This window comes from Xenopus laevis, chromosome 1S, assembly GCF_017654675.1.
Source record: "Xenopus laevis strain J_2021 chromosome 1S, Xenopus_laevis_v10.1, whole genome shotgun sequence".
Lineage (NCBI taxonomy): Eukaryota > Metazoa > Chordata > Amphibia > Anura > Pipidae > Xenopus > Xenopus laevis.
In genome coordinates this window covers 174,577,419-174,604,711 of record NC_054372.1, presented here as the reverse complement: position 1 = coordinate 174,604,711, position 27,293 = coordinate 174,577,419, and the positions used below count along the sequence as shown (strand labels likewise).

The 27,293-nt window shown below is 39.2% G+C and overlaps 2 protein-coding genes across 2 annotated transcripts in view; one reads left to right on the top strand and one right to left on the bottom strand.

The window, feature by feature from the left end:
- serinc5.S (serine incorporator 5 S homeolog) overlaps positions 1-14,445 on the top strand; it is a 31,375-nt gene extending 16,930 nt beyond the window's left edge. The window contains exons 4-12 of the mRNA XM_041580527.1: positions 1,022-1,104; positions 4,752-4,845; positions 7,025-7,236; positions 7,471-7,566; positions 10,530-10,656; positions 12,541-12,607; positions 12,814-12,853; positions 12,943-13,090; positions 13,507-14,445. Coding sequence (XP_041436461.1) covers positions 1,022-1,104; positions 4,752-4,845; positions 7,025-7,236; positions 7,471-7,566; positions 10,530-10,656; positions 12,541-12,607; positions 12,814-12,853; positions 12,943-13,090; positions 13,507-13,654 — 1,015 coding nt within the window. The 3' untranslated portion in view covers positions 13,655-14,445. The remainder of the gene's footprint in view (positions 1-1,021; positions 1,105-4,751; positions 4,846-7,024; positions 7,237-7,470; positions 7,567-10,529; positions 10,657-12,540; positions 12,608-12,813; positions 12,854-12,942; positions 13,091-13,506) is intronic.
- A 7,166-nt stretch (positions 14,446-21,611) lies between these two features.
- thbs4.S (thrombospondin 4 S homeolog) overlaps positions 21,612-27,293 on the bottom strand; it is a 42,157-nt gene continuing 36,475 nt past the window's right edge. Inside the window, 3 exon segments of the mRNA NM_001093627.1 lie at positions 21,612-21,785; positions 23,783-23,922; positions 24,599-24,771. Coding sequence (NP_001087096.1) covers positions 21,733-21,785; positions 23,783-23,922; positions 24,599-24,771 — 366 coding nt within the window. The 3' untranslated portion in view covers positions 21,612-21,732.

Below are 27,293 nucleotides of genomic sequence, written 5' to 3'. Positions count from 1 at the left end.
ACCCAGGCAGACTGTGTATGTTATCTTTCATCTACTGTAGTATGTCTGCAAATGGCACATAGGAGTTAAGTCAATTGAGTTGCCTCTCAGAGCTCATTCATACAGCCTGCCTACCTCTGGAACTGTTCATGTATTTCCAGATGTCACAGAGGAAACTGTTTCTAATAAACACAAAATAAATACAAACACTGCTAAAATGAGAGTGCATAAGTACATTTCATTATATATTAATGTAGTAAAACATATTGACACTCTTATCAGCTCTTAAAGGGGAACTATCACAAAAATGAAAATTGAATATAAGCTTCAGCATACTGAAATAAGAAGTTTTCTAAAGACAACCAATTAAAACTTCAATACCGTTTCTGAAATAATCAAGTTTATGTTCACTTTTCCTCTCTCAGTATCTGAGTTGGGTGTCAGATAGTCATTGACCGTTAGATGCAATATATCGTATAGGGAGGCTCCTTTTGCCTAGAAGATGTATTAGAGCTCACTCTATTAAAATAAACAGACATCATGTCTCTCTACATGCAGGATTTGTGCAAAAGGCAGTTCTTTTGTTTGTACTGCAATCGGTTATTTGAATGAGCTCTAATTCATCTGCTAGGAAAGGAAGCCCCCCCCCCCTATAAGATCTATTGGATCTAACTGTCAATGATTATCTGACACCCAATTCCTACATGAAGAGAGAAACAGATGCTGAGAGAGGAATAGTGAAGATAAACTTGATTATTTTGGAAATGATGCAAAATATTTAATTGATTATATTTCTTATTTCAGTATGAAGAAGCTTATATTAAATGTTCATTTTCACGATAGTCCCCTTTAATAGATTCCCTTTAAGTGACATATTTGCATATATGTATAAATTCCCTGTACTGTAGAATCGCATCAACCCATCACCCCTGGCCTATGAGTATATAAGTAAGCCCTGAAATGTCGGTCTGAATATTTTGGAAATAGTTGATGACATGTTCAAGTGCCAGACAAAGTGATCTCTCTCTGTTTTTAAATTTAGGTTTTGGTTTATCAAATTTGTGGTGCTGATAGCAATGTGCTCCGGAGCATTCTTCATTCCTGACCAAGACACTTTTTTAAACGGTAGGATTTTAAGTCTTTGTGGGGTGCGTCAGTTTTGATAATTGGCTGTGAGCGAAAATCTTTCTGTTTCCAGAATCTGATGGAGGCGGGGGTGCAACATCTTTTGTCTGCCACATACAATGGAAGGTTTAATAACACCTTATAGCTCCAATCATGCTAATACAATCAACATCTAACTTCATGACATCCTTGCTGCTTATGATAACCAGTTTATGCTGATTGGAGCAACATTCCAAAGTATTTACTCCAGAAAGATCTTTGTTACAAGGCATTCTGAATTGAGAAAGCCAGTTGGATAACTGTTGGAACATCTTCAAGAAAAACACAGCAAGTCCAGTTGATTTGACTTATTACTACAGATATACCATGACCTGAATGAATGACAATCTTCACACTGCCCGGGACCTTACTCTTGCATACTTGGCAGTTACAAGGTTGTCTAGAATATCCACATCCATATGGTAGAGAGAATACAATGAGAGGCTAGTGGGCTTATCACTGGGGACTTGGATGTCTGCATATTAAAGCAAGACCATTTAACATGGTAGAATTAGCTGAAGGATTCATAATTTCCCGTAGCCTTTTGTTTCGCAAGAGTGACATATAACCAGTGAAAAATGTTGGATTGAATTAGCCTGTCTAATACTGCACAGTTAAACAAAAGTGGAGTGATACCAACAGAAACCAGTTTTTTTTTTTTTTGGTTCATCCCAGGCAAGGCTATCATCTGTGTTCAGAGTAGACCGGGTGGGTGACCGTGTATCAAACTGCCCTTTGATCAGGTGACAGAGCTGGAAGTATCTGAACAAAGAGTGGTGAGGTGCACTATTTTGGTCAAAATTACTGTATTATGGGAGCTACAGCAGTCCAAAAATGCAGCTGGAGGCCCAGAGGCTGAGTTGCTGCTCAGAATTCATATGGCAATAATCAGACTTCAGGGAGTTCTTTATGTATTTATGAATATTCGGGATGCACCGAATTCACTATTTTGGATTCGGCCGAATACCAATCCGAATCCTAATTTGCATATGCAAATTAGGGGTGGGAAGGGGAAAATATCTCTTACTTCCTTGTTTTGTGACAAAAAGTCAAGAGATTTCCCTCCCCGCCCCTAATTTGCATAAGTAAATTAGGATTCGGATCTGGTTCGCCTGGCAGAATATATAATATATAATTTGTCTATGATAGCATTGACAATAATAATTATATTATATATAAGAATTTTCAGTATATGGTGAAATAGATCTCCATATTTGTTCCTTACTGATGTGGCGGAATTGCAGATATAAAGAGTTCCCTCCAGCAGGACAGGCCACCTACATCATCTTCATGTAGGGATGCACCAAATCCTGTATTTGGTTCTGGATTCGGCCAGAATTCGGCCTTTTTCAGCAGGATTCGACTGAATCCTTCTGACCGGCCAAACCGAATCCTAATTTGCAAATGTAAATTAGGGGCAGGAGGGAAATCACATGACTTTTTGTCACAAAACAAGGAAGTAAAAAATGTTTTACCCTTCCCACCCCTAATTTGCATATGCAAGTTAGGATTCGGTTCGCTATTCGGCCAAATCCAAAAATAGTGGATTCTGTGCATCCCTATCTACATGTGCCTCAGCTAACATACAGGCTTCTGCGAAACACTGGCACCCATTTACATTTAAACATTTATATATGTGGACTGAGCATATGTATTTGTTAGAAGGATTGTGTTTCAGCATTATTTTGACTATAGAACATAATATATTTATTATGCAGGCCTACTGAATGTATTATCACTCTGTACACTATTGATATGTGGGTCTGCACCCCCCCCCCGATATCCGCCCTCCCTCCCTCCACCCGCTCAAGACCAACTTCCAGGTTCCTTTTATAGACCCATGCCGCCCCACCAATGATCTCACAAAAGGGGTGGGGCGAGCAGGCACATCTTCTATTAAACAGGAACCGGGAAGTCGGAAGCCGTCATTGTAAGGTCGCGGGCGACCGCGACCCAGAAAGGGGGGGGCGAGGTCAACCCGAACCTGCCCGACCAGCAAGTCAGGCCAGCCCACACAATATCTACTGTACACGTATGATGATTTCTGTCTCTATTCCATTCCATGTGTAAAATATGTTTCCCTGAAGCTTTTTTCCATTGTCCATCTGTTGTTTATTCTTGTATATTCCTGTGTATAAATAGAACCAAATGGACTCTGTAATATAACCCCTGGTGCTGCATTGATCCCTGTCTCACTGGCAGAATAGTGATATATAACTTTATAACTTTGGTTATACTTGGCACTGAACCCAAACCCTTTTATAATTTTAGTTTTTTGTATGAAGCACAGGGGGCTTATGAATTGCCAAAGGCCACAAATAACTGACACCAGAATAGATCAAGTTCTCTAATTCACTCCTTTCCTGTCATTCTTTACTGTAGAGATCGTAAGCCCAGAACCATAATCAAAGCAAAAGTCTCATAAAATCAAGATCAATTATCTTTTTCCCAGCAGGGAATGATGTCATTTGTAACAGTTAGATTTAGAGGCACATTTATCAATATTCAAATTCATGTGAGTTTTTTTTTTTTTTTAATGAATTCAATCAAACTCGATTAAAAAAAAAACTTATATCAGGAAGGCTACAAACAACTCCAAGTTGGTCACTGCACCTCTCCCATTGACTTATACAGTAATTCGGCAGGTTTTAGGTGGCGAATAGAAGAATTCGAATTCTTAAAAGGCCAAAGTATGATAAATCTCGAAAATCAAAATCGAATTTTTAAAAAAACTCAAATCCAGTTTGGATGATTCCCTAGTCGAATTTGACAGTTTTGACATCCATGATGTCATCACACCTAGAATCTGGAGAAGAATAATAACATGCAAGCAAAATCCATTAGGGATGCACCGAATCCAGGATTCGCGTCGGGGTTTGGCCAGGATTCGGCCTTTTTCAGCAGGATTTGGATTCGGCCCTCTGCACGACCGAACCGAATATGAATCTTGGGCTGGGAGAGAAATCACATGACTTTTTTTTTTTATCAGAAAACAAGCAAGTAAAACATTTTTTTCCCATCCCTAATTTGCATATACAAATTAGGAATTAGTCCGGTATTTGCCCGATCTTTCTCGAAGAATTTGGTGCATCCCTAAATTCCATCAAATAATAAATCACAGTGGGGGTGATATAGTAAAGATAGCTTGAGTTCTTCTTACCCATCTCAACCAATCAGGTGTGTGCTTTAAAATAAAGGGCCAATAAATGCTATTATTATATAGTGAATAAAGTATCCCCTCTTGTAAAATATAAGGATATTATAAGTCACTGAGGGTTACATGACCTTATAAAAACACGAGGCCGAAGGCAGAGTGTTTTTATACAGGTCATGGAACTCCGAGGTAACTTCTGATATCCTCATATTTTACAACTGGGGGTACTTTATTTATTATAATACACAAATTTTAATGAGTCATGTGACAGAAATTACATCAGAACTCACCGTTTATAACTGATGACATCAGAACTCACCGTTTATAAGGATATAATTTACAAGATATTTATAGCTTTTGTGTATTATAACATTATTATTTAATACTATTATTACCGTGAATGAACGTCAAAACAAGTTTATCATGTTTTGTTTTTTTGTTTACCCCTTTCTAGTTTGGCGTTATGTGGGTGCAGCCTTTGGGTTTCTATTCCTGCTTATCCAGCTCATGCTTTTGGTGGAGTTTGCACACAAATGGAATAAAAACTGGTGAGTTCCTGAATGTCACAATAAATTGAGTAAAAATGGATGAGTTGCTGAATATCCTATACCTGAACACTGTGCAACTCTAGATATGCTGAAATAAAGATCTGCCATTGAACTGGGAGAAAGCTAATGGAACCCTGCCCTCCCTGGATCACCATTCTGCTTCCCACTGATGCAGACAAAGCATTCTGGGAGAGGCCAAAACTGTAACTGAAGTGAGAGAATTTCCCCTGCAACTGCCACTTCTGTGTAATTAGCAGCACCAGGGAGCAATGTTATAATAAATATATAATATATTAAGATACTTTTATATAACAATTGCAAAATATGGAGTCAAGTTAATAAGTTATATAGCTGTAAAAGGCATGCAAGATTACATAGAGGGTTGCCCTTTGGCATCCATCTACTGTACATATTAATTTAAACAAACTGTATACTCTCTTGTTCAACATGAGTTCAATTGTTAGAGCTTACATACTTAATGACTTTTGTTTTAATCACAAAATAAATCTATGTATTTTATTTCTTGACCTAAACAGGGACATCAAAGGTGCTCCATGTTTGTTCTCTGTAGGATAGGTAATTAGATTAGAACTATTTTAGATTCGGCTGAATCATTTGTGAAAGATTCGTCTGAATACCAAACAGAATCCGACTCCTAATTTGCATATGCAAATTAGAAGTCCGCAAAGGAAAAGGTGGGAAACATTTTTACTTCCGTGTTTTCTGACAAAAAGTCACGAGTTCCCTTCCGCCCCTAATTTACATATGCAAATTAGGATTCGGTTCGGCCAGGCACAAGGATTCAGCCAAATCCGAATGCTGCTGAAAAAGACTGAATCCTGAACCAAATCCTGGATTCGGTGCATCCCTTACCAGTATACACCCTCTCCCTTCACCATTTGTTGTGACCGTTGTGGCATTAGGGGTACATTTTACAGGGGGATTATAGAATTATCTGTCTCTGCACACTATATAACGGCATTCCTTAAAAGGGGTGGTTCACCTTTAAGTTAACTTTTAGTATGCTCTAAAATTGCCAATTCTAAGCAACTTCTCATTTGGTATTCATTATATATAGTTTTTAAATGAATTGCATTTTCCTTCTGACTCTCTTTCACTTTCAAAAAGGGGATCACTGACCTCTAAAAACAAATGCTCTGTAAAGGTGGTCATAGACGCACAGATAATATCGTATGAAACTAATTTTCGTACGATATTCGGTGCGTGTATGGTGGGAAAAGAGCTGGCCGATATCGGCAGTAGACTTGGATATCAGTCGATCAGGCTGGATGGAAAATTTTGATTGGGCGCCTTTGAAGGGACCCGAACATCGTCCATTGTTAGTGCTGAATTGTCAGATACAGGTAGAATTCTATTGTTTCTACCTGTATATCTGACAATTCAGCTCTACACGTGTGTATTGAAATGAACGATCTTTCTTGCAAACATCTTTTCCAAGAAGGATCGTAATTGTTACATCTATGGCCACCTTAAGTCTAAAAGTAATTGCTGTTGCTAATTTTTATTACTCCTCTTTCTATTCAGGCCCTCTCATATTCCTATTCCAGGCTCTTATTCAATTCAGTGCATGGTTGCTAAGGTAATGTGGGTCCTAGCAACTAGTTTGCTGAAATTGCAAACTGGAGAGCTGCTGAAAAAAAAGCTAAATAACTCAAAAACCAATTGCCTCAGAATATCCCTCTGTACATCATTCTAAAAGTTAACTAAAAGGTGAACTACCCATTTAAGAGAAGGCATATATAATTACAATTGACTTGTGATAGCTCTATGTAGTTATTGCTAGTCGGTAGTAAAAAACTTGTATTCTTGTTGGTAAGAGTTTGCATTTCGCATTTTAGACTCTTGGAAAATGTGGGGGGGGGGAGAATCATGATCAAGTGTTAGAGTTGGCTGGAGGCTTGTCCTGTGCTTTCCATTCAGTACTACAAATGCATCAGGGCTGCCAGACATGAAATGAATACAAATACCAATGACGTGTCCGAGTCTAAGCTGGAAACCAAAAAGAGCTGTTTAACCCTTTTCAGTCCCAATGTAGCCAGCAATAAAAATGGCAGTGGGCAGAGCTGTAGCATCCTTTCAAGATTAATAATGTAATGTAAACCTATTGTTGACATAGGCAGCTGCTTTGGCATTTTCTCATTTCTCCTTCTCTTCCCAGGATGTCTGGGACAGCCCATAATAAACTGTGGTATGCAGCATTATCTCTGGTTACTCTAATCCTGTACTCCATTGCTGTGGGAGCTCTTATCTTACTGGCAGTTTTCTACACTCATCCAGATGGCTGCCAGCTCAACAAGATTCTGCTTGGGGTCAACGCCGGTCTGTGCCTTCTTGTCTCCTTAGTCGCCATCCTGCCTTGTGTACAGAAACGTAAGTGGCATGGGATCTTGATTCATGCACAGTATAGTATATATAATAATAATGGTCATTTACAAATGCAGTGCAGTTTGCATAATTTTTGAATGCTGCTCTCAGTGCAGCCACACAAGAAGTTGCTCCAGTCACAGGTGCACGCAAGTTGCATCTGTATGTAAATACAAATAATGGATGTACCTGTATGAAATATTTCAGCATTTCCTTTCAACCATTCTGTCTCTTTTACAGGCCAGCCATATTCTGGATTGCTGCAGTCAGGCCTTATCAGCTGCTATGTCATGTATTTGACCTTCTCCTCCCTGTCAAGCAAGCCCCCAGAAACCAGTAAGTGTCTCATTGGGCTGTACTTTTCCAGACACTCATTAAAGGGATTCTGACATGATTTTTATGATGTTTTTATTTCTTTTTTTAAAAGATTTTCTTTATTGAATTTAAACATCCATTAACAGAGAAAAGAAGAGGAAAGGTCCCAAGAGGATGTTTTTATTTCTAAATTACACTGTTTACACTGCAAATAATTCAATGTAACTGAATGTGTCGCAGTGGGACCTGGATTTTTACTATTGAGTGCTGTTCTACCAGCAGCTGTTATCTTGTGTTAGGGAGCTGCTGTTTGGTTACCTTCCCATTGTTCTGTTGTTAGGCTGCTGGGGGGGTTGGTGATATCACTCCAACTTGCAGTACAGCAGTAAAGAGTGACTGAAGTTTATCAGAGCACAAGTCACATGTAGGGGGGCAGCAGGGAAACTGACAATATGTCTAGCCCCATGTCAGATTTCAAAATTAAGTATAAAAAAAATCTGCTTGCTCTTTTGAGAAACTTATTTCAGTGCAGAATTCTTTCCCATGACAGTATCCCTTTAAGTTAGGGATGCACCGAATCCAGGATTCGGGCTTTTTCAGCAGGATTCTGATTCTGCCCGGACGAACCAAATCTTAGGGGCGGGGAGGAAAATCTAGTGACTTTTTGTCACAAAACAAGGAAGTTAAAAATGTTTTCCCCTTGCCACCCCTAATTTGCATATGCAAATTAGGATTCGGTTCGGTATTCGGCGAATCTTTCACAAAGGGTTCGGCCGAATCCAAAATAGTAGATAGTAGTGCATCCCTCTTTAAGCAAAGGCATTTGTTTGCTGTTTCACGTTATATATATCACGTGTTGGGCAAATGGTACTGACCCTAGCCACCAGGATAGGTTTTGTTGGCAGACAAGATGTATTAGATAAGGTTTTTATTATTTACTTATCCTCTTATTCTCCTACTGTCTCCATATTCTATTACCACATTGATCAGGAATTCCAATCACTAATTCTTCCTGTGATTAACGACTCTAGCTATTCGGCAGGAAGGCAGTCCAGCCAGAAGAAAAAAATCTAAATGTTTTGTTGGTGTTGGGAGTACCATACATCTGTGCTCAATATATCTTTGGGTATGAAGTACATTTTTATAGCCTTACTCAGAGTTGAGGAAGTGCCGAGAAACAGGCACGAAACGCATTAGTTTTGCACCCCACTGCTGTAACTTGCAAATGTGTGCTTAAATAAAAGCCGATTTGGATATTAAAACGTCTCCCCTCTTCGGATCAGCGCTCGCAAGCGAGATAGATGAGACATTGTATAAGCGAGATAATAAGCCTTTGCCATACTGCCAGCTGTAACTAAGAAAGTAGAAATAATTTATTCTGAGGGAAATACCATATAAATGTTCCTCCTCATCTCCCACAGAGAGTCTCCAAGGCATAGACTGACGTTGCTTCAGTACCGGTAGATACATTTATGAAATAAAATGAGGAAAAAATATGGCCGTTCCATTTTGCTGTTTAAGTAAAGGGAATTGAATGAACCAACCCTGAAGATTAAAACTAGTCTAGAAAATATTTTCCTGGAATTGTCATTACACTCCCACAGTATTTGTTGTGGAATGGACTGAGAGGGGGTTTGCACATGACGGCGGATACTGTATTTTTCCCGTATGATGATGGATTCCTGGTCATTGGGCTTTGCTTGGGGGGTATGTGCATTTGCAGTGTTTGTGACATTGATGCTAAATGAATTTCTTTTGGTTAGTGATTTCCACCAGAGAGTCAGGGAAAGTAATGAAGCAACCAGCGGTCACCATCCCTGCTGCTGCTGCTGCACAGCTCTGCCTATTTAATTTAACCAACATGGAGCAGGGCCACTTTGGGGTGTCTGCTACAATTGACTGGATGGGAGTGGAGCCTGTGCAGAGGCCCTATAATTAAAGAGATACTGACACCAGAAATGAAACTCAATTTTACATCTATCATAATATTGCCTTTGAAAGCAACTTATAACTTTGCCATAAAGTATTTGCACAATGCTTTTACATTACCTGTCTGATGGCCCATGTTCCTGTATGCGGGGCTGCCATATTTGTGCAGCAGGAGTCCGTTAGCATTAGAAACTCTAACTGACAAACTGAGATGGGACAGTCAGGTTGGCCAAAACAGTCAGGAATATAAACTTCAACCAACAATAACTTACAAAAACAAACCTCTCAGCAAAAAACGATCAACATGATCTATAGGTGACTTTTAATGTACATTAATATTTTAAAAAAAGTCGTTTTTTTTTTAGTGTCAGTATCACTTTAAAGTATGATTTTAAAGGAACAGTAACGTCAAAAAAGAAAGCTTTAAATTAAAGTAATTAATATATAATATACGTTTACCCTGCACCAGTGAAAGGTGTGTGTTTGTTTCATAAAGACTACTATAGTTTATATCATTAAACTGTTGTGCAGCCACTGGGGAAGACATATAAGCTGGAGAAAAAGCACAGGTTCCATAGCAGATAACAGATAAAATACCACTGTATTGAACAGGGCTTATCTGTTATGTGTAATTTAACCTGTGTCTTTTTTCCTGCTTCAATGGCTACATAGCAGCTTCTTTTTGTAAAATATAGTCGTTTCTGAAGCACAACTTTTACCAATGCAGGTCAACACTACGTTATATTTTAATTACTTTGACACACTGTTCCTTTAGCTTCTGCCAGATAGTTTAGCTCTCATACATTCCCTTTGTGCTTCCAAGTATCTTCCTGCCATAGAAGAGGTCGCAGTTCACCAATTTGTGAATTCTCACAATGGATTGATGCAAGAAGAGAAACCTTTAGTGCAAAAGCACTGGCCATCTTTGCCTACAGACATATTTGTTCATTTAATACAGGTCTCGTTTTAGTCATCTGCTCTCACCTAACATGTAAAAACAATTCCTTCAAATATATTTGATAATACTTTTTTTTCTTCCTGTCTATCATGTTTAGTGCTGGATGCAACAGGAAAAAACATCACTATCTGTGTGCCCAGCTTCAGCAAGGATCTTAACCAAGATGGAAAGCTTGTCTCCATATTGGGTACTATCATTCTCTTCTGCTGCATTTTACATTCCTGGTAAGCATGGGCTTGGCAAGTAGTGATGTACAGAGGGATTAGGTTGTCATTGATATCAAAGAGGAAAAATATACTCTTTGTGGGTCAGGTTTATGCTTTATTTAAGGACACACATGATATATATGTTGCAGTATGATTGTATAACTGATTAATAACAACTACACTGCAATGTGCCTTTTTATCTTTTTACAACTGAGAGCAGTGTCACTTGTTTCATCATAAAAAGATACAACTGCTGTTGCTGAAAGGAAGATGGCCAAATGAATCATGAAAATGAACTATAAGCCTCTTCATACTTAAATAAGAAATCGTTTCTGAAATAATCAAGTTTATCTTTACCATCCCTCTCTCAGTAGCTGTTTCTCTATGTTCTCTCTTCATGCAGCAGTTGGGTGTCAGATATTCATTGACAGTTAGATCCAATATATCTTATAGGGGGGCTCCTTTTGCCTAGAAGATGTATTAGAGCTCACTCTATTTAAATCACCAGAAATCCTGTCTCTCTACATGCAGGATTTGAGAAAAAGGCAGTTATTTTGTTTGTACTGGAATCCGTTATTTGAGTGAGCTCTAATTCATCTGCTAGGATCACATATAAGATATATTGGATCTAACTGTCCATGAATATCTGACACCCAACTGCTGCATGAAGAGAGAATGAGGAGAAACAGATGCTGAGAGAGGAATAGTGAAGATGAACTTGATTTGAGAAACAATGCAGAATTTTTAAATGATTGTATTTACAAAGTTTCTTATTTCAGTATGATGAAGCTTATATTTTCATTTTCACAATAGTTCCCCTTTAAGGAGGAATGGAACGCTCCAATGATTTGCACATGCCTGGGCCCCTCTGGCTGCACTTAGCGAGTATCATAGCTAAGCAAAAGCCTGACTTGTTTTGCCACTGTGAATTATAGTTTTGTTGTTCTAACCATATTTATGGGCCATAGGTACACTTTAGTATGACATTATGTGCATTATTGACATTGAAATGTAAAGATGTCTCTCCATAACAGCAAATATATAGCAAAGTGCCTGGAAGGTCAGGATAACATTAAGGGGATACTGTCATGGGGAAAAAAAAAATTTTCAAAATGAATCCGTTAATAGTGCTGCTCCAGCAGAATTCTGCATTGAAATCCATTTCTCAAAAGAGCAAACAGATTTTTTTATATTCAATTTTGAAATCTGACATGGGGCTAGACATATTGTCAATTTCCCAGCTGCCCCAAGTCATGTGACTTGTGCTCTGATAAACTTCAATCACTCTTTACTGCTGTACTGCAAGTTGGAGTGACATCACCCCCTCCCTTTTCCCCTCCAGCAGCCAAACAAAAGAATAATGGGAAGGTAACCAGATAACAGCTCCCTAACACAAGATAACAGCTGCCTGGTAGATCTAAGAACAACACTCAATAGTAAAAACCCATGTCCCACTGAGACACATTCAGTTACATTGAGAAGGAAAAACAGCAGCCTGCCAGAAAGCATTTCTCTCCTAAAGTGCAGGCACAAGTCACATGACCAGGGGCAGCTGGGAAACTGACAAAATGTCTAGCCCCATGTCAGATTTCAAAATTGAATATAAAAAAATCTGTTTGCTCTTTTGAGAAATGGATTTCAGTGCAGAATTCTGCTGGAGTAGCACTATTAACTGATGCATTTTGAAAAAAACATGTTTTCCGATGACAGGATCCCTTTAATATAAGTTCAGTGTAGGTTCATCTTGGGTTCCTATTCTCTATAAATTGTCTATAACAGAATGCAAAGCATTATTACTTTATTTCTGTGCATTTCCTAGCATGAAAATGCTCCCTACATTTAGTGATATCACCTGCTTTAGTATAAATCCTATTTCCTATGTATTACATTATTCTTTTGCAGTCTGACCTCCACAACCCGCTCCAGTTCTGATGCGCTCAGAGGAAGGTACACTCCACCTGAAACAGAGGTAAGTTAGTGGCTAACAAACACTGGCCATGGGAACTTGGTGTGTGTGTATGTATATGTGTATATGTGTATATATATATATATATATATATATAATATATATAATATATTTCTAGTACCCTCACATGTTCTCTTATAGACCAGTGAATAGTCATATGTTATGTGGCATATCTGTATAATGAATAATCATGGTGTTCATTGTGTTAGGTGGCTCGCTGCTGCTTCTGCTGCTCACGTAGTGATGGAGGTAATTAAATTGCTTTCTTTATACATTAACACCCATATTTTGTTAGAGGTGAATACAGTTACATTTTACATGTCTCTATTACCACTCAGATGACCAAGAGGAGCGTACAGAGAAAAGAGGAGGCCAAGAAGTTGGTTATGATGAAGAAAAGGCCACGGTTTACAGCTATTCCTACTTTCACTTTGTGTTCTTTCTGGGCACCTTCTATGTGATGATGACAGTAACCAACTGGTTCCAGTAAGTTACCAGGGAGTTTATTTCCTCTTCTACACAGACACTTTAACATACGTAATTCATCAGCTGCACCTACAGTAAATTGACTGTGTTGGTGCTGCCTCAGCTGTAATACTATAGTAAGAATAATTATAAATATAATATATACTATAAACTATAATAACATTAAACTTCCTAAATCCCCATTTTATAAGTATTTCAGGCTTCACTTCATCTTTTTCTTTCAGACTGCCCAAGAGCAGGAAACACATTAGGAAGTAGTTCTGTGCATGTTACTTAGACTCCAAGGCACCCCCTGAACTAGTCCTCCAGTAATAAATAGATAAAATAATTGGCAAGCAAAGAGAAAAACACCAAAAGGGTTTGCTTATTGTGTGGCATGCTTTCTATTTCACATGCATCTTATTGTTTGTTTCCAGCTACAGGAATGCAGAAATAGAAAAGCTCTTTTCTGGCAGTTGGTCTCCATTTTGGATCAAGATGGCTTCCTGCTGGGTGTGCATCCTGCTCTACCTTTGGACTCTGGTTGCCCCTCTCTGCTGCCCAACCAGAGAATATTCAGTGTAGCAACACCCAGAAGATCACATGTTATACCGTTACATGCTGATTGGACACAACTGCATTGTTTCAAATGTTTCTCTTTTTTTTTTTTATAAAGTGGCATAAAAGGTCAATATGGGGGTTTTCTCAAAAAGCCATAATAATTTGTGCAGGTCACAGGAATATTTTCTTTTAGAAAGAGAACAAAACCGTTTTTTTTTTGTTTTTAATGATTAAACTAAACTGATGTGTTTATAGGGGGAAAGCCTCCCTGTGAAGTTATGGAGACATAGCTAGTCCTTGTGTGTGCGGCACGGCTGCAGTGTATAATAGTAACTTGTAATACGTAGATAACTGTTTTTGAATGAAACGTATACTTTGATACATTCGGGAGAGGTTATGGAGTGTATCAATTATAATGGTCTGTTTTCTTGTACAGTAGAATTCTCCCACTTTCTCCATGTTGTGTGCTGATGTCCTGTTACAGGCATGCATTTGTCCGCCAGATACTGATGATGTTACCATGCGCCTCCATGTTTGTCGGAATGGTGGAGGGTGTAAATATCCCTGCGGTTTCCGTAAGGACCCGGGATTCCATTTGGAAAGGCGTAGAAATTAAATTGGTGTTCTGAAATTGTGTAGCTGCACACCATATTGTTATTGGAAGGTCTGTTATAGGTTCATCCTAATGTAACTAATTTTTGGTAAATGACCGAAAACTCTCCATGTTATGTTACATGGTGCTACTGATTTATTCGTCATAGCCTTAAACTTGGCCCTTGTGCTACTTGTCTAGTCCAGGTGTTGATTGGACCAGAGTATCTGTATTCCATGTACAGTATCCGTGTATATGTTGTGACCCGTTAAAGCAGTGGTACCAGAGGGCTTGCACATGGCTGCCTAGAACATGTGTGAGGCACAAATGGTAATTGTTTAGCCTTTCGGCTGATTTATTGAATATGGCCACCCATGCCCTTAAAGGAGAAGGAAAGCTACAGAGGCTGTTTGTTGCCAATAGATTAGCCACAATATTGCTAGCTATAAGACTATATTTGTTCTGCAGAATGATTTACCATACCCGAGTAAACCGCTCTAGAAGCTCTTGTTTAGGATAGCAGCTGCCATATTAGCTGGTGTGACATCACTTCCTGCCTGCTTTCTCATAGCTCTGGGCTGAGATTACAGCAGGGAGGGGGAGAGGGAGCAAACTGAGCATGCTCAAACCCAAGCCCTGGAGATTTAAGATGAAAACAGGAAGTCTGATACAGAAGCCCATGTATACACAATAGAAGGAAATAAATGCTGTGTTTCTTTTGACAGAGGACTCAGAGCAGAATTACTTTGAGGATTTACTGTTGTATTTATATAGACCTTTCTGATAAAGCTTACTTAATTTTAGCCTTTCCTTCTCCTTTAAAACCCATGTTTTAACAGGGCAGCTTTTTAGTTTAATGGTTGTCTGGTTCCTTCCAAACTCATGTTACTTGTGCAGACTCCTGGCTTTGTAGTCAAACTTCTCTGATGCTCTGCTGGTATATTGCACCAGATACTGCCTCTGCTGCCTCCAATTGAGCGGGAGACCTGTGACAATAGTAATATTAGAAAACAGGGTGCTTCTGATTCAGGTCACTGTTGCTGTTTTCTTTGTGGCTGTGGATTCAGGTGTCTGTGTTACACCCTTAGTAATCAATAAAGCATAAAGGTGAATCAATCACAGCTCCAAGCAGTAGTTTTAAACTGCAAAATATTTATTAGCAGTGTTTGCGCACTACATGTTTCGGGCAGAGCCCTTTTTCAAGTGTCACACTTGAAAAAGGGCTCTGCCCGAAACATGTAGTGCGCAAACACTGCTAATAAATATTTTGCAGTTTAAAACTACTGCTTGGAGCTGTGATTGATTCACCTTTATGCTTTAACAATAGTAATATTGGCACTTTCCAGCCTAAAAATGCACTGTGGGCTGAAAAGCACCAGGAATAAGAGCGATTTATGTATCTGTCAGTGGGCCTCCATCAGAAATCACGGGAATCAACACCATGGAGCTCTTCATTATAAACTCAATACTTGCTTGGGATAACTTGTGGGCTGGGTCCCGCCAACTGTAGAATAGGGCCGAAATAGAAAAAAAACAAATTGTAAAATAGGCAATGATCATATGTACTGTTACTGTAAATGTACCCTATGCAGTATATTCACTATAGCAATATTTATACTCGCTACTGGAAGATATCTCAGCTGCAAAAATATCAAGTTGAACAAATGCCGAGAGATTTTTTTTATTTAAAGATAAAAATCCTGACTTATATAGAAAGAGTCATAAAATGGAACAAAAAATGACATATGAAGTGATTGTGTTTACTGTGCCCCTGCTTAGCTTTCTTATGCCTCTCTCTCTCTTGACCACTCGCACAGTAAACAGAATCATTGTACTTGAAACTACATAAATATATACAAATCTTCTGAATAGAACTATAAAAGCTTGTAAGAACATGTAATAGTATTACAATATGAAAAGTAATTCTATGATATCAGTGTCCCTTTAGCTCCTGCACTAGGATCAGTCACATCTGGATACACATTTTGTGACTATTAAATAGGAGACTTTATAGCCTAATGATGCACCAGACCCCAGTATAGAAAATGCATTTGGAGAATCCTTTATCAAAATGGGAATATTACACCCGTGCAGAACGTGTGGTTCTTTTATTCTTTATTACATATTTAATAGTATGGTCAGATATTAAAGGACAGGGAAAGTTAAACTAAAGAAGTAGCTAGAAATGTTGTACATGATGTTTTGTGCTTCTGTACCAGCCCAAGGCAAAACAGCCCTTTAGCAGTAAAGATCTGTGTCTCCAAAGATGCCCCAGTAGCTCCCCATCTTCTTTTCTGCTGATTCGCTGCACATGCTCTGTGCTGCTGTCACTTACTGAGCTTAGGGACCCACTCACCATATACAGTACACATAGAATAGAAATGTCACAATATAAGCTGATTAGTAATTAATACACATAATTACTACATGGCAGCACAGAAACCAGTGCAATTAGCATCAGAATTTAATAATCAGCCCTGTAGCATCAGTTTATATTACAGACCAACCTCATTTTCTGCTGGATAATTAGTGACGACCCCTAAGCTTAGCTTCTCAACAGCTGCTCAGAGCCCACTGAGCATGTGAGTGTCACAGACACTTTCCAAGATGGTGACCCCCTGTGACAAGTTTGAAGTCCTGGATCATTGCTGCTATTGACAAGCTGAAACTTTAGGCTGGTGCAATAAGTTCATTATATAAAATATGGCAGTTTTAGCCATATTCATTTTTAGGGTTTAGTTCTCCTTTAAAGTACAGAAGTTATACAAGTTATAAGACAAAGTTCTATCATAGAGTAATATAAACAATGTAAAACATGCAAATGTATACATATACCAAAAATATGTACATATGGAATTTGCTCTAAGTCTTTATCACGATGTGAAATGTATAAATAATGATAGGGGGCTGAAGGGGAATGCAACTCGGATATATACAGGGTTCCCCTCCTGTTTCAGGGGAGTGGGGGTCTTATAAACCAGTATATAGCTGTGCTAAATGGGGTCCTGTTTTGTCTTCCATTCATGTGCAACTTTGCAGCTCTGATAGAAAAGACAAGTTATAGGAACTTCTTTAATATCTCAGGGACAAGGGGGGTAAATGGGCCATGATTCTGTTTCCGGCTAGAATATCCTGGAATTCTTGTGCCATATTTGTTAAGTAAATAGAGTCATGAGTGTAATTTTATTTGTATAACTATATATTGTTGTGTATATGTACATCGCAACCTATGTCATAAGATTCTTCATGTCTTGGCAGTTTCCCCAGCAGGTCACTGCCCAAACCTTGTCCCTCCTGAGCCTTTGTTCCTTTCTACCCAGTGGGACAGTTGGCCAAGTTCCTTTATTTTTCTCAGGGTTCCAGACAAGGGAACTTTGTCGTCTTGTATCCTACCCACAAGCGGTTCCCTTGCTGAAGTAAAGTAAAGCTTTATCATGTTAATAGTGGCAAGTTTACTGCTGCTTTAATCCAGTGCTCCATCCAGTCTGACAGCCAAACACCAGTTGGACCTCTCACCTTTATTTCCAGGCAAAACCAGTTTTTAAGTTCATGACTTATCAGGGCAGCAAAAAGCCTGGAGGAAAACAACTGTGTATATGTATTTTTATACCTTGATAAAGGGGGCAGTATTTAAATGATTATTCTCTATGGAGGGGCAGCCTCTTTCCTTTTGCACTCTTCAATTTATCATAACAACACCCCCCCCATGCACTTTGTGACTGACCTGCTGAGAAAGTGCTCCCCTCCGGCCTCAGAATGGTGTAACCTCCTGTTATGCTTCTTTCATCATTAAAGCCATTCAAAATTATCACTAATATGTTCTTAGGTTTCCCACCGCTGTCTTAATGACAACCCTAAGCTAATGACTTCTGCCTTAAGTCTACATAATGTGTGTGTATATATGTGTATATATATATATATATATATATATATATATATATATATATATATATATATATATATATATATATATATATATATATATATATATATATATATATATATATATATATATATATATATATATATATACATATATATATATATACATATATAAGTTAGGAACTTTACTACTAGTAGCAGTAGGTATTCTAGTATTTGTATCTTCCCCTAAGTAATTGTACCTGCTTGTACAGATCTGGAGGATGGAGCTGGAAGGTAATTTAGACTTCTGTCCCTTGGTGGCGCTGTTCTTCCCTTAGGTATTTTCCTTATTGAATAGCTCCAACGCTACATTGTAAGACCCCACCAGCCCACACCATCGCCTTATACAGGGCTGTACAACTCCAGGTCACACCATGTTCGGTACAAAATCATCATCAGTTAATGACGGGGAATTCAGAATAAGTGAATTACTCATGGCCTTACCAGTCGGGAGGGAATGTGCTTAGATTTTATGTTAGCAGATCATTTACAAATCAGGGACATGTCTAATAGATGCACGATGCAGGGCCTTTGCATTTATTGCAATCTGTGCAGCCAGATTTTTTTTCTACTTTCCCCAAATTTCCAAGTGATCTGGTAACCCTAGTTTAAAGCTTTACAGGTCTAGCGTTAGACAGTTAGACAGTCCATGGCGCAGTGAAGGACTAAAGGGATGTAGTAGGGCGGCATATAGTGATAGAGCCTTCAGATATAGTGAAAGAGCCTTCAGATATAGTGATAGAGCCTTCAGATATAGTGATAGAGCCTTCACAAGAGGCATAGTCAGCCGATGGGTTGCTGTGAGTTGCACATTGCAAGCCATAAGTAAACAAGTCTATCGAGGGAGTTGGACCATGTGTCTATAGTGTGTTAGTACAGTGTTTGGTACAACTGGTCAGTAACTTAATCTTCTTTTCCATTTTATATAGAACACAACATTTTTATAAACCATTTTATACCCTTTTTAACATTGTATAATAAAATAATATGTTCAAACGGATTGATGTCAATCTTCTCTGCTCCGTGTAAACTGATGTTGGAATTGTTAAACCACATGTTAATATAGTTCTTGCAGCACTTTTTGCTGTATAAGCAGCTTTTCAGTTGATCTTCATTGTTTATTATAAATGGTTGTTGAATTATCACAGTGCAAAGTCCCCTGACAAGTGACCTGGAAATCCATTAGTACAGAGCCTGGGCACGTTCTGTAAATATTCTCTGCTTGATCTGAGGCTGGAATTGGTGTTGTTTCCTTTCCCTGGGAAGTGGCTTCCCAACTCACTTGTCCACCACAAGGCAAAGGTATAGACCAGTGTTCCTCAACCAGTGTCTCATGAGTAGTGATGGACGAATCAATTCGCCAGACAAGAATTTGCTTTTTGCGAGTGAATTAATTTGTTTATGTGGCTCCGCCCCTTTTGCATCACAGTCCAGTCTGGTTACTAGGGTCCAAATTCCCCTAGCAACCATGCACAGATTTGAATAAGAGACTGGAATATGAATAGGAGAGGCCTGAATAGAAAAACGAGTAACAACAAGTAGCAGTAACAATAAATTTGTAGCCTTACAGAGCATTTTTCTTTTAGATGGGGGTCAGTGACCCCGATTTGAAAGTTGGAAAGAGTCAGAAGAAAAAGGCAGATAAGTATAAAAAAAACTTAAAAAATAATGAAGACCAATTGAAAATTTGCTTAGAATTGCTTTAAGCGTTGCACAGCTCATCCGCTTATTTAAGGGAAAGTTGATATTTAAATGCATATTTAATAGATCATAACTATTTAGCTTCTTTCTGACCTGCAACTGAAAAGCAGCAACTGCAACCCTTCAGTTTCACTGTTATTCTAGTTGCTTATTTTCCTAATCAGGCCTCTACTATTCATGGTCCATACTGATCTCTAAACTGCCGCCTGGTTGCTAGAGTCATTAACCCCTAAACCAGGGCTGTCCAACTGGCGGCCAGCGACCCCCCTTTATATGGCCCTCCACATCAAAGTCTGCCTGCTGTGTCTGTTAACCATGTGTAAAATTTAAAAGGTATCACTACAGAGATTAACTGACCCCTGCACTGTTTAAACATCAAATTCAGACTAATCCCCTGTATTGTTCACACTTGTGACACCTCTATTGTTTATATCCTACAACCCTGTACTGTTAACACCTGAGACCCAGACTGAAACTGCCACATTGTTCACCTGTTCACACCTTATTCAAAATGCTAATGGGGCACCAGCACTGTGTCACTGTATGTAGTACATCTGAGACTGGTCCTGATTCCTGTCTCCTGCTCTGTTCTGTCTTCCCTATGCTCCCTGTGTGTGTCATACTTTGGTATTTGTTCTGGGGGTTTGTTAGCATTTGCAAATTATTGTTAGTGGCCCCTAAGGTGTTTAATCATATGATGGGGTACTGTATTATACACAGGGGAGGAGGAGGCATATGGATTTAAGGGTATGTCTTAATATGACAACTTTTTTCACATATGAGTGACATCCCTGCCGGTGCTGGGCCAAGGTAGTTCGGCACCCTAGGCAAGAGCTTCAATCAGCGCCCCCCTGTCCTGCATTACCATTTCCCTCCTTACCATGATGGTTTTTAAATAGAGAGCAAGAAAATGTACAACACTTTTTCATTTATATTACTGCACCTGTACCAGCAAGCTCAGCAGCCCTCCATCATACTGCCCCCCATACCTGTACCAGTAGTCATTCATTATACTGCCCCCCATACCTGTACCAGCATGCTCAGCAGCCATCCATCATACAGCCCTCCAGCAGCCATCATATTGCCCCTCAATCTTTACCTGTTCCAGCAGCAGCCAAAAATAAATCTGATCACATCATATAGCCCCCAAGTATTTATGTACCTGTGCCAGCGCCCAGCAGCAACAGCAAACACATGGCCCCCAAATCTGTACCTGGATGTGCCAGCAGGGAGCTTCACACTTTACAGTAATATAAAGAATATCTTCAGTTCAGTGCAACTGTGCCAGGCTGAGAGCAGCAAGAGTGAGCCACCCATTATTACTATTACTTGCTGACAATAGGGAGAAGGTGAAGGATGGAGATTCCACCCAACTGGGTAACCATGATTACTGAAATAAATTATTAAATAAACGCTTGAAAAAAGTGCCCCCTCAATGATGGCGTCCTAGACAACCGCCTACTCTGCCTACCCCTAGTTCCGGCCCTGATCCCTGCAATGAGCACTGACCATCTGTTTTTGTGGTGTGCTATTAATGTGGACATGGTCTTGCGGTAACATGGGTGTGGTTTAAAGTGGGTGTTGTCTAAAGACAGGGAGTGGCTAACACTGGCTTCCGTTATCGGCCCTCCACCATGTAGATTAGAAAAATTCCGTCCCTCTGTACCATATAAATTGGACAGCACTGCCCTAAACTATAAAAGGTTTTCTCATGTGTATAACCCAGGCACACATAAATATATGAACACACACCGGATAGGCCAGTTCCCTCGTATCCATTTTATTTTACATACATTATTGTACAGTTGGTAGAAAACAAGACTGCATGAAAATAACATTTTCCCATATTACTGCAGAAAAAAAATAAAAATTCTGTGCGTTCTGTTTAACTGGAAAACTGTTGTGCTTGAAATGCCTGGAAATCCTCTGGGATTGTATCTGGGAATACAGAAGGCAAACTAATCAGAGAGCACATAACATTGCAATCAGTATATATTTGTGCCCAGAGTCCTCCAACGGGACTGGAACTGAACCACATCCATGCGACAAAGCTGTGTTTATGGAAATACTTCATCGCCACTTTAGCCTGAATAGAACCATGTACAAATTAGGGATGCACCAAATCCACTATTTGCATATGCATATGCAAATTAGGGGCAGGAAAGGAAAAAGTCACCTGATTTCCCTACCGCCCCTAATTTACATATGCAAATTCGGGTTCAGCCAGGCACAAGGATTTGGCCGAATCCTGCTGAAAACGGATGAATCCAGAACCGAATCCTGGATTTGGTGCATCCCTAGTTCAAATGGAACATGTTTTGGTGAACGATCCTATACTCATGTTATTAAAGGCAAACTATCGCGACAATGAAAATTTAATCTTCATCACTGAGATAAGAAGCTTTCTAAATACAATCAATTAAATATTGATTGTAAATATTTAAAAATAAAATATATGTACTGTTTCTGAAATAATCAAATTTATCTTCACTGTCCCTCTCTCAGCATCTGTTTCTCTTCATTCTGTCTTCATGCAGGAGTTGGGTGTCAGATATTCATTGACAGTTAGATCCAATATATCTTACAGGGGGTTCCCTTTCCTAGCAGATGAATTAGAGCTCACTCAAATAACTGATTCCAGTAAAAACAAAATCTAACAAAATAACTGCCTTTTGCACAAATCCTGCATGTAGAGAGACATGATGTCTAGTGAGTCTAATAGAATCTAATAGAGTTTAATAGATTGAGCTCTAATACATCTTCTAGGCAAAATGAGCCCCCCTATAAGATATATTGGATCTAACTGTCAATAAATATCTGACACCCAACTCCTGCATGAAGACAGAATGAAGAGAAAGTGATACTGAGAAAGTGATAGTGAAGATAAACTTGATTATTTCAGAAAAGGTAGAGAATTTTTAATTGATTGTATTTATAAAACATATTATTTCTGTATGCTGAAGCTTACATTAAATTTTTATTTTCGTGATAGCTCCCCTTTAAAGGGCACATTAAAAAACGAGACTTTAGGGGCTGACCGGCACTCAAACGGATCCACAGGACCAGAGAAAATCTGTTAAAAAAATATTTTTATTTATATAAAGTTAAAAAATGTATATTTGCTTAGGGCACTTAGTCATGGGCCCCTGAGTGCTGGTCGGCCCTGTTTCCTCTTCCTAACCTTCCTAACCTTTGCAGTACCGCTCCCTAAATCTGGGGGACTGGACCAGATTCACTATTTGGTGGACCAGGACCACATTCACAATTTATTCTGGAGCACCGTGTTTTTCCTAATAATTGTAATCTAATAAATCTGCCCCAGCAGCTTTCCAGGGATCCTTGCTGCCCCTTTCCCACCAGGCGTTTACCTTTCCGAGCGCTGGGGCGAGTCAGGAGCTGCTTTTTTGCCGCCCCTGATAACTTGTGAGCTGCCACCACCTGAAACAGTTCCTATAAAGTTTCTCAACTCCCCTTATGACAACAGCGCCCCCTGTCTACCCCTAAATCTAGAAAAGAGATTTTTGTACCTTTCGGTCAAGGTGAATGCCCGTGTCACGGCCTCTGTCCCAGGTAGAGGCTGGTGCAAATGCGAAATCTTTAGAGTTGTGAACAAACAGGCTCCAAACTGCAGATGCTGTGCTGCAAGTTTTATTTTAACACAACATGTTTCGAGCTGTGTGGCTCTTTTTCAAGTGACTTGAAAAAGAGCCACACAGCTCGAAACATGTTGTGTTAAAATAAAACTTGCAGCACAGCATCTGCAGTTTGGAGCCTGTTTGTTCACAACTCTAAAGATTTCGCATTTACCCCTAAATCTAAGTGCTTGCGTGGCTTTCGACCAGCTTTGAGTAAAATGATTTGTTTCACCCTATAGGAACGCGATTTTGTGCTGTACTAGAATGGGAACTTTAAATAGCGGAGGGAACATTCCTTACCATTACACCGGTATTTCAGATTGGACCAAATGATGTTTTCTTGTGAAAAGCAGAATACTCCCAGTCTTCCTCCACGCATGGTGGTGTCCACAGTAACGCCAGAGTCAGCCACAAGTTCAGTGCCTTCATAAAATCTAGCTCTGAAATTGGATGGCACAAACAATCAATTACACACTTGTAGTGGTTATTACTTATCATACAGTACATACAGTATGGACAATCAGGCCCGGATTGAAAGGCCACCAAGGCCCCGGCCTAGGGTGACAGGATTTTATGGGGTGGCATGAAGCCCAACCACACCCACATTGGTTCGGAAGCGCTGATCATGAGATACAATAGTTTTTTAAATTTCCCATGTGCCAATCCTCTGCTCTCGACCTGATGATGAAAATGTGCATGAATGAAAGGGAGGGAACAGGGGTGATGAATGGCAGTGTGCCTAGGGGTGCCTGCTATGTAAATCCAGCCCTGAGGACAGTGCATGATGGCTGCCATGTCTGGGTGCTACACATTTGTATCCCTAGTGGCAAGTGCCAACCAAGAGCATGTGCAGTGGGAGTCAGGGCCAGACTTGCTGCCAGTGTGATGTTTGTACTCGGGTATGACAGCCAGAGAGCCAAAGCAGCCTAACATGGTAATAACCACCAACCCCAATGGGCAACTGTGTATTTATAGAGCAGGTATGGGGGGGTCCTACATTTTTAAACATTAGTATTACTGTAGTTGGGGACAGGACCTTTTGTACAGGAGGTTATAATTGAAATATTAAATCCTTTTCCGACATAAATGAGTTCATTATCTGTCGCCAGACTTTACCTGATGTATCCTACTTGGGGCCTGTGCTGTAAGAACCAGCGGTAGGACACTTTGTCTTTCCAGCCAACGTTCCTTGGGTCTTTCCAAAGCAGCCTCACTTGATCATTGGTGTCTCCTGTGTGCCACAATGCGTTCCTTAGATGTTCCCCAGGTCCTGACTTGGATTTGACGGCCTAGAGGAGCAGGCACAATGTCATGGTTATACTATATACTGTCTCAGTGAGACACATATTTGCACTATTTGCATTGCAATACTTCCAAACCCTGGAAGTAAAACATGACTTGATCAAAGGGGGCCGCTCCAGTTTACACTCCCATTTGCTGCTCCAATCGGGTGCTCTGTCCGCAGCGTTCCCGCTGCTAAAACTCACATGGACCTCAAAAAGAAAAGGACGGCACTCCGGTGCATGGAATATACTTTTATTCCAGTTTGAAACAAGGATCCAACACCCTACGCGTTTCGGGAATCACTCCCTTAATCATAGGCATACATCCTGATCCAAACAGACAGGTTATATACAAAATGTGAATAGCGACCCCTACTGGGCGCAATATAGTAATTCAGTTAAAACAATCATATTTTATTAATATAGTAAAACCAATCAACCAAAGGTAAAAACCTCGTTTTCATATAAAACCTTTCTGTAATCAGAACAAACAAAACAAAAATCCTTGTATAGATGTGTGAGTCTTACTTAAAATGCTGGAGAATAAGTAGCTGATAATTAATTCATTGATAGTTAGTAACTGGCTACCTGGGATAAACCTTAGTTCAAATATAAATAAATAAATATATAGGTCTTCAATTATTTGAACATACAAATATAAATCTAAATATATATGTTTGAAAGAGTAGAAAAATATAGAAAATTGTAGAAAAAAATAAAAAATGTAAATTGAGAATTCTCAAAAATTCTATATGAATCAGATAAGGTAAAATGAGGGACAATGAGGTAGAAATTGGGGGAAGATGGAAGAGAAAGCAGGGCTTCTGTTGAACATAACTCAGTTGAAGGCCCTGACTGGCTAATATAGATATAACAAGTCATGCCTGGTATTCAGGCCACTGGGTATCCTAGTCTCCAATTATAGGATCCAGAACGCCTCTCTCAAATTTATCGAACAAGTGAAGTTACCCCTTAGGGGTGGGGATGCAGAGCGTTCGTTAAATTTGAGAGAGGCGTTCTGGATCCTAAAATTGGAGACTAGGATACCCAGTGGCCTGAATACCAGGCATGACTTGTTATATCTATATTAGCCAGTCAGGGCCTTCAACTGAGTTATGTTCAACAGAAGCCCTGCTTTCTCTTCCATCTTCCCCCAATTTCTACCTCATTGTCCCTCATTTTACCTTATCTGATTCATATAGAATTTTTGAGAATTCTCAATTTACATTTTTTATTTTTTTCTACAATTTTCTATATTTTTCTACTCTTTCAAACATATATATTTAGATTTATATTTGTATGTTCAAATAATTGAAGACCTATATATTTATTTATTTATATTTGAACTAAGGTTTATCCCAGGTAGCCAGTTACTAACTATCAATGAATTAATTATCAGCTACTTATTCTCCAGCATTTTAAGTAAGACTCACACATCTATACAAGGATTTTTGTTTTGTTTGTTCTGATTACAGAAAGGTTTTATATGAAAACGAGGTTTTTACCTTTGGTTGATTGGTTTTACTATATTAATAAAATATGATTGTTTTAACTGAATTACTATATTGCGCCCAGTAGGGGTCGCTATTCACATTTTGTATATAACCTGTATGTTTGGATCAGGATGTATGCCTATGATTAAGGGAGTGATTCCCGAAACGCGTAGGGCGTTGGATCCTTGTTTCAAACTGGAATAAAAGTATATTCCATGCACCGGAGTGCCGTCCTTTTCTTTTTGAGGTCCCTGGAAGTAAAACATCCTCATTGTGTTTATGAGTTCAGATTTAGTATGTGCTATTTCTCATTGCCCCCACCCCTTCTACGGTATTAGCAAGAATTAATGACTATGCCAATACTGAGGACTTTTCTGGCTGCCTTACAGAGGCCTTGATTGGCTACTTGAGCTATAATAACCACCTACCCAGCTTAGTAACTGGCAATGGTGTGTACACAGACAGCCTGCTATTGTTATATACAAGGCAATGTTTACTATGTTAAACAAATAACTGCCTCCTTGTTTTTGGCTTCTGTGTGGTTTATAGGGGAATGAACAGGGAACAAGCAAATGCCACAAACCCTGTTTGCTGTTGTCTAATGAAATACTGCACTGTATCCAGATGATTACTGGTATGTCTGGAGCCATACACAGGATAGGATGCAATCTCATAGCTACAATATAAATGCAAAATACAGTATGCAAAATTCTTTAAAAAGGATGTAAAGGCAAAAAAAACAAAATCCCATTTTTAATTTCTTTAATGAAAAAGAAATCTATCTCCAATATACTTTAATTAAAAAATGTGTACCGTTTTTATAAGAAACCTGACTGAATGCAGTAAAATTAAATTCCCCCTTCGTTTTACTTGCCCTGATGGCTGCGGATGAGAAATGGTCCCTGACTGCTCTGCAGGGAAACTATCATACTTTCAAACAGCAGGGTCGCCTCCCACCTTACTTCCCAAAACTCAAGCAGCTTTGTTTGTTTCCCTGTAAAGCAGCCAGCAACCTGTAGAGATTCGTATCTGCAG